Here is a 12857-nt window from a genome sequence, read left to right as displayed (position 1 = left end):
TCTGTTAAGGAATCTTTGTCCTCTGGAAGCCCTCTTGATTAAAAAAAAACTGCTGGTACAGCTGATTTCTGAGCCAACTCTTGTCACGAACCAGAGAAAGAGATATTGTCTGACCTCAAGGTTAGCTCCTAGTCATGGGGACACCTGTTATCGTCCTCTGGCTCTGATCTATGCTCCAGGGGGGCAGAATAGCCTGTGAAGTCAGGGCTCAGGGGGTTGGACCATTTTGCTGGAAAACCTGCTGACCTGTTTGGGGTGGGGGGTGACTGACATTCACGACCCAGTCATAATCAGGTCTCGGAAATGTCTGTAAAAACCTGAAATACAAGTTAGAAAGAGTTTCCTCAACATACGGCCGTGGTCTCAGATGTATTTCCTTCTACTCTGTTCTATGTCTTCTATATTTCTTCATGGCATTGAATTGCAGAAGGGGTCAATGTGGTAGCAACTACTACATCAACAGCCACGGATTTGATGTCAAAAAGCAGCAGACAGAAGATAAGCCATAAGACTGTAGCCCAGTGATTCTCAAAGTGTGGTCCGGGGACCACTAGTGGTCCGCGACAGAGCTCAGGTGGTCCTCGAGGGGATTTCTATTTTTCCAAGACAAGCTAGCAGTAAGCTATATTTGTATCATTATTACAAAGCTAAACATAGCTGAGGTTTCGTTTTCACCATAATAAGAAAAAAGTATGATCGGCATGAAAATTAGCAGTGTCAAATTAGCACCCGACAATCAATTCAGTTTACAGGTGGTCCTTGAACATTTTTGGGGGGACTAAGTGGTCCTTGGTCTGGAAAAGTTTGAGAAACACTGCTGTAGCCCTTCTCTGCAGACCCACAGGAGTGATGTACAGTGTTGCCAGATTGGGCGGGTGCCCGCCCAATTGGGCTACTTGGGATGAGCGTCGGTGGGCAAAAATGGGAAAAATTGGCCATTTGGCGTTTTTTTAAGCCGTTTTGGGCCCATAGAAGTCAATGTAATTTGTTGAATTTGGGCGGAATTTAGCGCATTTTGGCGTTTTTTGAGAACCTTTTGGGCGGGATTTGGTCAGACACATCTGGCAACACTGGTGATGAAGGTGCAACATCCACATTTGGATACAAGAGAATGCCAGAGATAGTCCGCGGCGGTTCGCCTGCCCCCTGCTATCTACTCCTGCTTCCCTTCGGCTGTGCGCCCGCCTGTCTTATCAGCAGCTCAGGCACCATGCAGAGTCTTATTTTTTTCCCTCCTTCAAATCGACTGCCCACAGCCATGAATGTACGGCTTTGTGGACAGACAGCTGGGCAGGCAGGAGTCTGTGTACAGTGTAACTCCTGGACCAGGACGGCAGGCAGTGAGAAGCTTTTTTTGCTGAGTCATTTTTCAGCTTTCAACTTTAAGTTGGACTTTTTCTGAATCTTTGGTTCCTCAAATCCATCTCAAACATACACGTACCGTCTCTTTGTGCAGATGGGGCAGAAAAGACTCAACCACATCATTGGTATAACAATACCAACTGCCTTAAGTAACAGATAAAGACTCGGTCACAAATACACTTTTGGTGACAGTAATATTATAATGTAGTCTCTGTGCAAAGGTATTAAATAAAACCCTTGGTTTTCCAAACTCAAAGGTCTCACCATGGCAATGTTGATATGTTTGCCTCTCAGCTAACTATTTCATCAATGCGTCGGCAGTAAACCAGCGGAAGATCCAGAATTAAACAACACACTGGCTCCTGGGCAGATCTTCTTCCTAAAGAGGCTGTGTGCTTATTTGAATGATTCGGCGTTACGTAACCGTATTTACATAAGGCGAGTATTTGTTTCTGAGGCGCATGGACAGCTCCACCAGTGATATTTAGATAGTGAGATGACCAACAGAACTGGCTGCACTTCTAACATGCTTGTGGAGTCAGAGGGCATAGCTGCGAAGAGCGAAGGAGAGAGAGAGAGAGAGAGAGAGAGAGAGAGAGAGAGAGAGAGAGCAAGAGAGAGAGAACGTCAAAGTTGGAGAGGAAAAAAAACATAATCTCATTGTCCTTGTTAAGAGGTGTGTGGATCAGTTCTATTCGTGTTCTTATGAAGCCCTACTCTGCCCTACAAAGGCAAAGTGCAGTAACTACATACTGTATTTTGTCAAAATTTAGTTTGTACTGAAAATGGTATTCAGAACACCTCCTTTATCTTGTGATATAGCCTTACGGTCCAAATGTGTCCCGTTTTAGAAATATTGCTAATTGTCTAATTCTCAGTCACTACAACCTAATACCAAGACTTCGAAGGCATTTTTCTCCGGTTTAATGTTGCCGTAGTTACTGCACTTTGTCTTTGTAGGGCAGTACTAGTGACCCCATGCCGGGAAGAGAAAATAAACGAGAGCGAGAGACATAGGAGAATGTGACACTCGGAGTGATTCGGCACGGGGTGTACACATTCCTTTACAACGGAGCATGTGCCACTTAACCCCTGTGGACATGGGGGCGGGGCAGTGTTTGTCAACACAGTGACGTCACTGCAGATGGGCTGGGCTGAGAGCATGGGCGTTGAAACCTGACGCCAGCCTCGCGTCACCTCATCTCATCACTGCTCATTACTGACACCTGTTGGCACAGCTGCAGTACTGCTACTGGCACTGTTCTGCAGGGATCGTCTGACCCAGATGTGTATACTTACTTTGAATGATATACGGGTGCTATTTTTTTTGTTTTCCCCTGACTGTGCGAAACCAGCTGCACACAACTCAACCTCTGATTGTTGGAAACCGCTGTCGGTCAAAAAAAATGTTCATGTGGTTGGCTGCCAGTATCTTGCCCCTCCTCACAACACTGTGTTGATAAACAAAACAAAAACCTGTCTATATTTGAAGGGAACATTGTGTAATGCCGTTGTGTTTGTTTGTTCATTTGTTTGTTTGTCTCAAAAGTGACCCAAATTCCAGGGCAATATCATTAACGTGAATGAGGATTGTATGAAGCAAAATGTATCTCTTAGAATTTACAGAGAGAACTTCAGTAGTGAAGAGGACAACGTGTCATAATAATGGGATTCTGTGTTCTTCTTACAGATCATTGAGAACTTCTACAATGAGACCTGGTTCGACCGGTATCAGGAACAGATCACCAAAACCAGCCTCATCACGCTATGGTCCATCTCCGTCTCCATGTTCTCAGTGGGAGGCATCTTTGGCTCCTTCTCCGTGGGAGTTTTCGTCAATCGTTTTGGAAGGTGAGCGGACTGTTTGCTTCATCAGTATACACGTGCACAAACACGGGCACATAAACACACATCGCACAAACACAGGAACAGGAACGGCCTGAAAAGTCCAAGCATAAGGAACCATAAAGGGAGCGAAAACACATCGGGGCGATCCAAAAGCATGGCTAATCGATTAACCTGCCAATTCTAACCTACTGTAGTTAAGAAAATGAGGACTCCAGGCTCTTCTATTAGATGATTTTCCAGGCTCTTCTATTAGATGATGATTTACTTATATTAGATGACTAAATAACATGTTGTCTTGTCTTGACTCCTTCCGTCCACAGGAAGAACTCCATGCTGATGGCCAACAGCCTTGCCTTCATCTCCGCCGCTCTCATGGGCTTCTCCAAGATGGCCGGTTCCTGGGAGATGCTGATGATTGGCCGCTTCGTGATTGGCCTGTACTCGGGCATGTCCACGGGGTTCGTGCCCATGTACGTGGGGGAGGTGTCGCCCACCGCCCTGCGAGGAGCCCTGGGTACCCTCCACCAGCTGGGAATCGTCACGGGCATCCTGATTGCACAGGTAAGGCGGGCAGGCTCTGTGTACTGTATGCCACCTTTAAAGGAAACCTTTACTTTAATTAAATGTTACTTTTTAAATTAAATAGCCATCATACTATTTTCATGTTTTCATATAGTATCGTAAGTATAGTATAGTAGTAGTAGTACAGTATCCTGATTGCACAGGTAATAAGGCAGGCGTTTGCTTATAGTTTACTAGTAGTGATGGTGATGGTGGAAGTAGTAGTAGTAGTAGTAGTAGTAGTAGTAGTATTTGTAGTATTCTATGTAGTAGTATAAGTGACTGTATTGTACAGTTGTTCACATCTAGTTCAAACATGCATAACAAACTAATAAAATTATTTATGATGAATAGCAATATACCGCCTCTATAGTCACACAGATGTACTGTATGTGTGTATTACTCACACAGAGTGTGTGTGTACGTGCCAGGTGTGTGAGTGTACTGTACGTGCCGCTGCTGCATCATGGGTAACCAGGACTTGTGTCCTCTGCTGCTGAATAGCAATATAGTATGTGCTGTGTATGTGATAATTAAGTGGTTGCCCGTGTGTGTTTTCAACAGGTGTTTGGCATGGAGAGCATCATGGGTAACCGGGACTTGTGGCCTCTGCTGCTCGGCTTCACCTTCATCCCGGCGGTGTTTCAGTGCTGCCTCTTCCCCTTCTGCCCCGAGAGCCCACGCTTCCTCCTCATCAACCGCAACGAGGAGAACAAGGCCAAGGCCGGTGAGTGAGCAGGAGATGCCACACTTACACACTTAGCATATACCATCACACCTCAAACCATACTTACCATACTATACCACCATACTTACCATCCACTTACTTTCCACTCTCATTCGGTCGCGACCCAATTTTTTTAGCTTTCAAGTCATTGCAAGTGCAATTCTCAAAATGTAACCAAGACTCGAATGACTGGTTGCGCGCTATCTAACTCGCATAAACGTTCAGATTGTATCTAAGACAACAGATGACACAGATGACAGATTTTTTTAGAATTACGTTTTTTTTACACCAAGGCTCCACGACCCACCCATGACCCCTCCGCGACCCACTTTTGGGTCGCGACCCACCAGTTGAGAAACACTGCTCTAGTATGTCATACCTCAAACTACACTACTGCATGCCCACCCACAGGGACCTCGGTTCGAGTCCTGCCGGGGTCATTTCCCGATCTCTCTGTCCCATTCGCTTCCTGTCACCACCTTCGACTGCCCTGTCAAATAAAGGCATAAAAAGCCCCTAAAAATAAAAAAAAATAAAAAAAACTGCCCCTTCAAAGTCTTTCACTACAAAGTGGCAACCAGAAATAGCTCAATATCTTTGCGTCTGTGTGTGTGTGTGTGTGTGTGTGTGTGTGTGTGTGTGTGTGTGTGTGTGTGTGTGTGTGTTCAGCTCTGAAGAAGCTGCGCGGTACGTCGGACGTGAGTGCGGACATGCAGGAGATGAAGGAGGAGAGCAGGCAGATGATGAGGGAGAAGAAGGTGACCATCCCCGAGCTCTTCAGGTCGCCGACCTACCGCCAGCCCATGATCATCGCCATCATGCTGCAGCTCTCACAGCAGCTCTCTGGCATCAACGCCGTGAGTACCGACACACACACACACACACACACACACACACACACACACACACACACACACACACACACACACACACACACACACACACACACACACACACACACATACGGTACTCTCTCTCTCTCTCTCACACACACACACACACACACACACACACACACACACACACACACACACACACACACACACACACACACTCATACAGTACTCTCTCTCTCTCTCTCTCACACACACACACACACACACACCTGATCTAGATATTTATTTCATCACTTCAGTGTTCATTAGAAGAACTCACTATATCGAGGATATTCATAATTGCAAAACTATAGGCCTACTGTAATGTAAAGGTAACCAACGAAAGTAACTCACTGATTTTTGTTATTTTGCCGGCAGGTGTTCTACTACTCCACCAGTATCTTCGAGAAGGCCAAAGTGGCCCAGCCTGTGTACGCCACCATTGGAGCCGGTGTGGTCAACACAGCCTTCACCGTGGTCTCGGTAGGTCCCTCTCCCCCCCCATCCCACCTCACTGCTCTACCTCTACACTGCTCCCAAGATGCATGCGTATTATAGTGTCTGTGTAGTAACACACTGTACTGTATATTCACTTTCAAATTATTCACTTTTGAAATATTCTTGTGTTGAAAAATGTTCATTTTATTTGGAGAAAGAAAGAAAGAAAGAAAGAAAGAAAGAAAGAAAGAAAGAAAGAAAGAAAGAAAGAAAGAAAGAAAGAAAGAAAGAAAAGACAAGTGTAGGACTTGTCTGTCCTTTCTTTCTCTCTCTCTTTCTTTCTCTCTTTCTTTCTTTCTTTCTGTTTTCAACTGTATTTTTCTCACAATCTATTTCTCTCTGTCTCCCCTCTGCAGTTGTTTGTGGTGGAGCGTGCTGGCAGGCGGTCTCTGCACCTGCTGGGGTTGATAGGCATGGCTGCCTCCGCTGTGCTCTTGACCATCGCTATGGCCCTGCAGGTACGTCCTACAAAATGCCTGCATAACAGAAATAATGGTCTTTTCCCATTCATGCACTCGAAAAACCACCAGTTGTTTTTTTATCTGTAAAGTCCAACTGGGTTGAATTACAATGCAAAGCCACTGGTCAATTTTGACCTTATATTTTATTTTTTGACACTGACTTAATTTTAGAGTAGAGATTGCTGTTAAGCCATTCAAAGCTGTTAAGAGTGGGGCTAATGGTGGTGCTGTGGTGCAGCGCGTTAACACAATGTACCATATGCGGGTGACCTGGGTTCGAGTCCGGCCTGGGTCATTTCCCAGCCCTACCCCGTCTCTCTCTCTCTCCCACTTACTTCCTGTCATCTCTTCAACTGTCCTGTCTAAATAAAGGCTGAAAAGGCCCAAAAAATATATATATTTAAAAAAAAAAAAAAAGAGTGGGGCTAATAATACTGACCTTAAATTGATGATTTTGACAGTGCGTGAATGTACCGTATTTGAGATGCGGAGTGAGGATCATGCGCTCATCATCAGCATGCCTCTGTGTCTCTTCCTCCCCCCCCCCAGGCGCAGCTTGAGTGGATGTCCTACCTCAGCATCGTGGCCATCTTTGGCTTCGTGGCGTTCTTCGAGATCGGACCGGGCCCCATCCCCTGGTTCATCGTGGCCGAGCTCTTCAGCCAGGGGCCCAGGCCCGCCGCCATGTCCGTGGCCGGCTTCTGCAACTGGACGGCCAACTTCATTGTGGGCATGGGCTTCCAATACGTTGAGGTGAGTCCGTCTATCTCCCCACCTACTTGTATTTAACAGCTGTAATGTAATGTCATGTAACGTAATAATGTAATGTATTTAACAGCTGTAAGTATAGGATTATTATTTAATGCTTAATGTAGTTTCTCCTGATGTCCTTACTTGTTTGTTGATCAGTTCCTCTGTCACATGTGGGATATTGAAAAAGCAACCAAATTGGTAGTTAATATTCCAGCAATAAGTTTGATTGTTTTAATTTGGACTGTACTTTAGGGGTGTCACTCATCTCTGTACTACAATACGTACAGCAACTTATTCTGATATATCTTCTTCTCCCCTGGTCTTCCTCTCGGCCACAGGAGGTGACGGGGCCGTACGTGTTTGTCATCTTCACCGTGCTCCTCATCTTCTTCTTCATCTTCACCTACTTCAAAGTCCCGGAGACCAAAGGCCGGACGTTCGACGAGATCGCGGCAGGTTTCCGCCAGTCGTCCGCCACCGGCGCCGAAAAGCACCCGGAGGAGCTCAACAGTTTGGGGGCAGACTCTCAGCTCTGAGACCCCCCCCCCCCCAAACCAAACGCTCCACCACCCTCCATCCTCCATCCTCCACCTTGACCCACCCCTCATCATCCTGACGGGGTCTATCACACTGTGTTTAATCCCCACTCTTGCCCCCCCCAACCCCTCCACCCCTCATCATCCTGACGGGGGTCTATCACCCAACCCCTTCTTCTTCATTCAGTTGCGTCAGCACTGTGTTTCACTCCTTACAACAGGGTCTATCAACCACCACCACCACCTTCCTTCAGCTGCTTCAGCACTGTCTTTAACCCCCACTCTTGCCCCACCCCAGAAATTCTCCCTAAAACAACCTCTTGAGACTGATAGACTGGCTCATTATAGGCTAATACTGTACATCTCCATCCTCAGTAGAGTAGACATTCATTGTCAAGAGGCTAAACCTGCTGCCTCTCTCAGTTCACCTCCGTAATCACCTCCGCTCTCATTGCTGATGTCTTCCTATTTGAGATTTTACTTTTCTTTTCATGCTGCTTTTCTCCTGTAGAGAGCAGAATAAGGTCAACCGACTAACTAAAACTGGTAGCCCCCAAGAAGCCATTGTGTTGTGGAGAGAGGGTGTGAACATTGTGGTCACCTTGATCATGGTTGGGGAGAACGGAGAGAAGATTATGGAGGGGAAGAGAGGAGAGGAAAGGAGGAAAGAAGAGGTGTCATAAAGAGGTCACATGGTGATGAGGATGATGGGGCAGTGTGATGTTCCGACTGACTGTTTCTGTCTAACTACTTCGAAGCTTCCCTGCTTGTGCTCTTTCTAAATGTTTACCTCTAGACTGTTACTTTACACTGTACTGACTGCTGCTTGAGTGGACACATAGCGATGGCTTCACTCTCCCCCCCCAGCCCCCACCCCACCCCCCCTCCTATCCTGACTCTCTCCTCTCCTCTTTCTATCTCTCCCTGCTGTTCATATCAGTAGATGATCTTTACTAGGGGTCTTTTGGGCCTTTTGTTACTACTTTATGCTGACAAAAAAAAGTTGTTTGACAACAACAAAAAAAGAGAAGTTGGTGAAGAGGAAGGAGAGACCCTTATTCCAATGGTTAGACCTTTCAGCTGAGTGTCATGCCCATGCCAGTCCTGTGGGGGGTACTAGCGAGACACTCTTTTCAGTTTCCTACTTGACAAGACGGTTTCAGGTTACTGCTGAGCAAAATGGAGACCCAGAACTGTATTTATTTGTCAGACATTTCTTCATGAATAGAAACTCGTCATATACATATATATATATTTTAGTGCTTACACTGATTGTTAATGATCATTTGTATTCTGAAGAAGAATCGTTATCATGTAAATATATATTTTTTACACTTGTTTGAAGGTATTTTATCCACAATATGGAACTGTAAGATATTTTAGCGAGCAAATGAAATGTAGAGTCATGAAATAAACCAAATCATGAAGTTTAAGATGCTGTAGGATTTCTAGCAAGACTTTCAAAACAGTTGCATGAAGAAGAAAAAAAAACATCTGATGCTTACAGATTAAAATGTTACTTCTGAAGAAGGAGCCAGCGTGTCCTCCCAGAGTTTACAATCAACTGCTCTGGGTCAGTGACACCCTAGCTCAGAATGTACGTAGGCTGGTTGCCAGGGAAGGGGGGAAGGAGTTATTTTCATCAACACCTCTCACCATCGCATCCGTTTCTCTGATGCTGCATTTGGCACAAACAATTCACTGATATGCCTTATTAGTCCAAACCCAATCAATAACAACAATTTACAAGAGCACACCAGATCATCCCATTGACTCCCACCCCTGCAGAGGCATTTGCTGTTTCATGTATCACTACTAGTGTCATGCAGGCTCTTTTAATAGTGTCATTGACAGTGCGGAAAGTGACAGACAAGGTGCATCCTTTGCAAGAGGGACCAAGTCAGGTGGCAATTTTGGTGGGGTTTCGTCTGCGCCGCGCCCGCTTTTGCAATCACAGTCCACTCGGTGGATCACTGCACTGGCGTTGAAGAGAGCTAGCCTGTACAATTAGTTCCATGCCAGGCAGGTCGTGCCGTGTGTTCAGTTTGCACTTCTGTCACCACAGTTACTGCTCGCGGCACCCCTTGTGACTCAGAACCGGGGCACGGGTTCCCTGTGCGCATCCTCCACGTTTTGATGTTGCTGCAATCGGTCACTATTGCTGTTGCGTTTGTGCGATTATTTTTGTCTTCGCCTGCTGTCTCAAGCCTGCTGTGCCACCCCAAGAGTGTTCCATTGTCTACTAGCAGCACTTTACCAAGCCGGTCACTGCCAGCCAGCCTCCACTGTAACTATACCAGCGCAGTTTTCACCGCTCAGGTGCAGGGATGCCAGGTTGGCCCGTTTCCCGCCCAATAGGGTTGTTTAGGACAACCATCTGAGGATAAAAATGTATTTGGCCGGGTGATCCTGATGATTAATGGCCATATAAATGAATGCAGTTTAGTTCAAATTGGGCGGGATGTAGTGCCACCGGGTGCTTTTTGAGCATTTATTAGGCTTGAAATCATCAGTCACATTTGGCAAGCCTGCTCAGGTGGTCTGGAAGCCTGTCATGGACAGGGAGTAATGTAGGTAATCATCAAATCAGACACCAGCAAGCCTTAAAAGTGTGACCTGAGAAGGTGCTAGAGTTGGGTGTGTTTCGTTCTGTGTTTCTCGGGGGTCATGCTTTCTTCCGTTTGTAGTGTCCATTGCGAGACACCCCTGAAGGGTTTTTGAACTGTTTCTGTCAGCTGGTGGTTTGTATGCTCACCAAACCTTGACGGAAACCCTTCAAAGGTTTCCAGACCACTACAAATGTGCATTGTCAGCATTAGGCTGGTAGCTTTTCTCCGGAAGACAGTTTGATATTACTGAATTTATGTTACTGAATAGTAGAAGGTTGAGACTTGTAGTGCTGGATGCACTGAACATTTGAACCAACTAACCCAACCGTTGTTTTGGTGAACAACGTACTATACAGTAGCAGGCCTAGAATGTTAGTAACCTAACCTGAAGCGTGACATGGAACAGAAATCAACTTTTAACTTGACTTTGTTGATATGCGAGAGGTTGTGTATGGCCACAAACAATGTAATGAATGTGACACGTAGCTGAATGCTGTTTCATATCTGAACCCCAAACGTCTAAAAAGGCACTCAAAATGGGCCAGAACAGTCTTGTTGTCACTTCATATTCATCTGGTAATGAATTGTGATGGCCAGAAGTGGACGTCCATCTAGATAAAAAATGTCCAATTTCAAACTAAATACAATCTTGGACATTCGTACATTTTTCTTTAAAGAAAGAATTAGAGCTGTTTTATTTTGACATGAATTACGAAGGCACAATGCTTCATTCAGCCTTCATAATACCCCCTTTACATCAACCTGTAAACCGTCATTGCCTAGTTACGGTAACCACAGCGATGTTAGGGTCCAAGCAGGCATTATCACCAGTACAGAAGCTGGATTTATTGAAAGCATTCCATGATGACCATTGGATGGATCTCTTTGTAGTATGGTTGGAGCCTTGGTAAACTAAAGGTAATCTGAACCAAAGATTTGGCCTTGCCTGTGCTATCATCATCAACCAGTAAGACAACTTTGCACTTGAGTATTTTTTTTTTGTGCATCTAGTTTGAGCGTTGAAACCTTTGTCCACTGGAGTTTTTAATTGTCAAGCGTTTTAACTGACATTTATGACATAGGCACCCAAGATGGCTAAAGCAAACCCCTCACCTGCTCGTGATTTTTCTAATGGAATAGAGATGGTTCACTTTATTTTTTATTAGCATCACTTTTTTTTGTTGTTGTAAATACTATAAATAATCAGAATCAAGTGTATAATGCGTCAAGTTTTAAAGAGTGCCTCCCACATCATTTTACTATGATTCCCCTCCCCCCTTCATGATTTTTCATGATTTTCATGATTCATGAAAATTATGCACATTTTCCCCCCTCTTATCTGATGCGCTGTCCATCATTCTTATACTGTAAATCATTGTAACAAGGCTTTTATCGTTCAAGGATAAACTATTTATTAGTTGTAATTTAATTAGTTTTTTGTGTTTCATTTTGTTGTTGTTGGTTTGAAATAGAGTTTACTGTATGTGCTGTGTTTAAAGAGAGGACTGGCTTCAGAATGCCCCTGTGTGTGAGTGTGTATGAGTCAGTAACGTGACGTCAATGGCAGAAGGACGTTTTGTAAAAACTGTGCCATGAAGATGTATGTACGCCTTCCACCTGACTGTTCTTCCCTTTTTTTTGTAAGATTTACACAACGTTTGGTGTTTGAAACAAATAAAAGCATACAGAACTCTTCAACCGAATGGCCTTTTGTTTGCACACTTTGTTCTTTTTTTTTACTCTCAACATTTTTTTAATGTTTAAATTAATGGACACTTGAATGTGAGCCGAACTAAGACAGTAGTTGATGCCACTGATGTCATTCTCCTGCTATGAGAATCATGGTAAATACCAAACATGAAAAATACACATGAACACCCTACCATGTGATATTTACCACTGAACAACTCATAGAATATTTTGACACACGAGTTGCTCAGATAAGGTGACCTTTGATCTTGTGAACATGGCAGAGAAAATTTGTAGTTTATTTCTTAAAAGCGGACACTATTTTGAAATATGAATGGTAGGATAACACCACTACCATTACAATGCTAATGATAAAATGCAAGAGCCCACCAAATATGAATCACAAAATGGTTAGACGTACAGGTATGTTTGGCTGTTTCAAACATGCACACTAAGAACATTGTCCGGATTAACTTCAGGATAGGTTGATCGATTAAAGGTGGCTAAATTAAATTTCATTAAGCCCTCATTACTTACAGAACCTTGATGTGGACTGGTTAAAATATATACTAATCCTATTTTGACGTGTCATTATAAATCAAGCAAAAAGGCATTTGGGCTGTGAGGGCCAAATAAATTGAATTTAGAAGCTACAGTCCAAACCTCTATTAAGTGCACAAGTAGAGCCATGTTTGAATATACCTGCATATTAGTTTAAATCAAACGTACTACTGTCTATGTGGCCCTGATGTGAATTAGGCAGAGGCAAACTATTGTTTTCCTTCATTATGCAAACACGCCACAAGGCCACAAATAACCAGTGATGGGCAAAATGTATTCATCAATTATTATCCAGTTCTACATAATCCAAATGACTTGTTTTACCTGTCCAATTCGGTCAGGTGATTGATTGTTCAGTTGAATTGGACAGTTAAAAC

General features: G+C 44.3%; 1 protein-coding gene across 2 annotated transcripts in view; it reads left to right on the top strand.

The window, feature by feature from the left end:
- The window catches only part of LOC134462200 (solute carrier family 2, facilitated glucose transporter member 1-like), a 32208-nt gene extending 20275 nt beyond the window's left edge, over window positions 1–11933 (top strand). For both annotated transcript variants that reach the window (XM_063215103.1, XM_063215101.1), the window contains 8 exons: window positions 3053–3213; window positions 3531–3771; window positions 4336–4498; window positions 5168–5355; window positions 5752–5856; window positions 6228–6329; window positions 6882–7085; window positions 7424–11933. In XM_063215103.1, the coding sequence (XP_063071173.1) occupies window positions 3053–3213; window positions 3531–3771; window positions 4336–4498; window positions 5168–5355; window positions 5752–5856; window positions 6228–6329; window positions 6882–7085; window positions 7424–7621 (1362 nt within the window). In that variant the 3' untranslated portion in view covers window positions 7622–11933. The remainder of the gene's footprint in view (window positions 1–3052; window positions 3214–3530; window positions 3772–4335; window positions 4499–5167; window positions 5356–5751; window positions 5857–6227; window positions 6330–6881; window positions 7086–7423) is intronic.
- The last annotated feature ends 924 nt before the right edge of the window (window positions 11934–12857 follow it).

This window comes from Engraulis encrasicolus, chromosome 14, assembly GCF_034702125.1.
Source record: "Engraulis encrasicolus isolate BLACKSEA-1 chromosome 14, IST_EnEncr_1.0, whole genome shotgun sequence".
Classification (NCBI taxonomy): Eukaryota; Metazoa; Chordata; class Actinopteri; order Clupeiformes; family Engraulidae; genus Engraulis; species Engraulis encrasicolus.
This window is presented reverse-complemented; position numbering and strand designations above follow the sequence as displayed.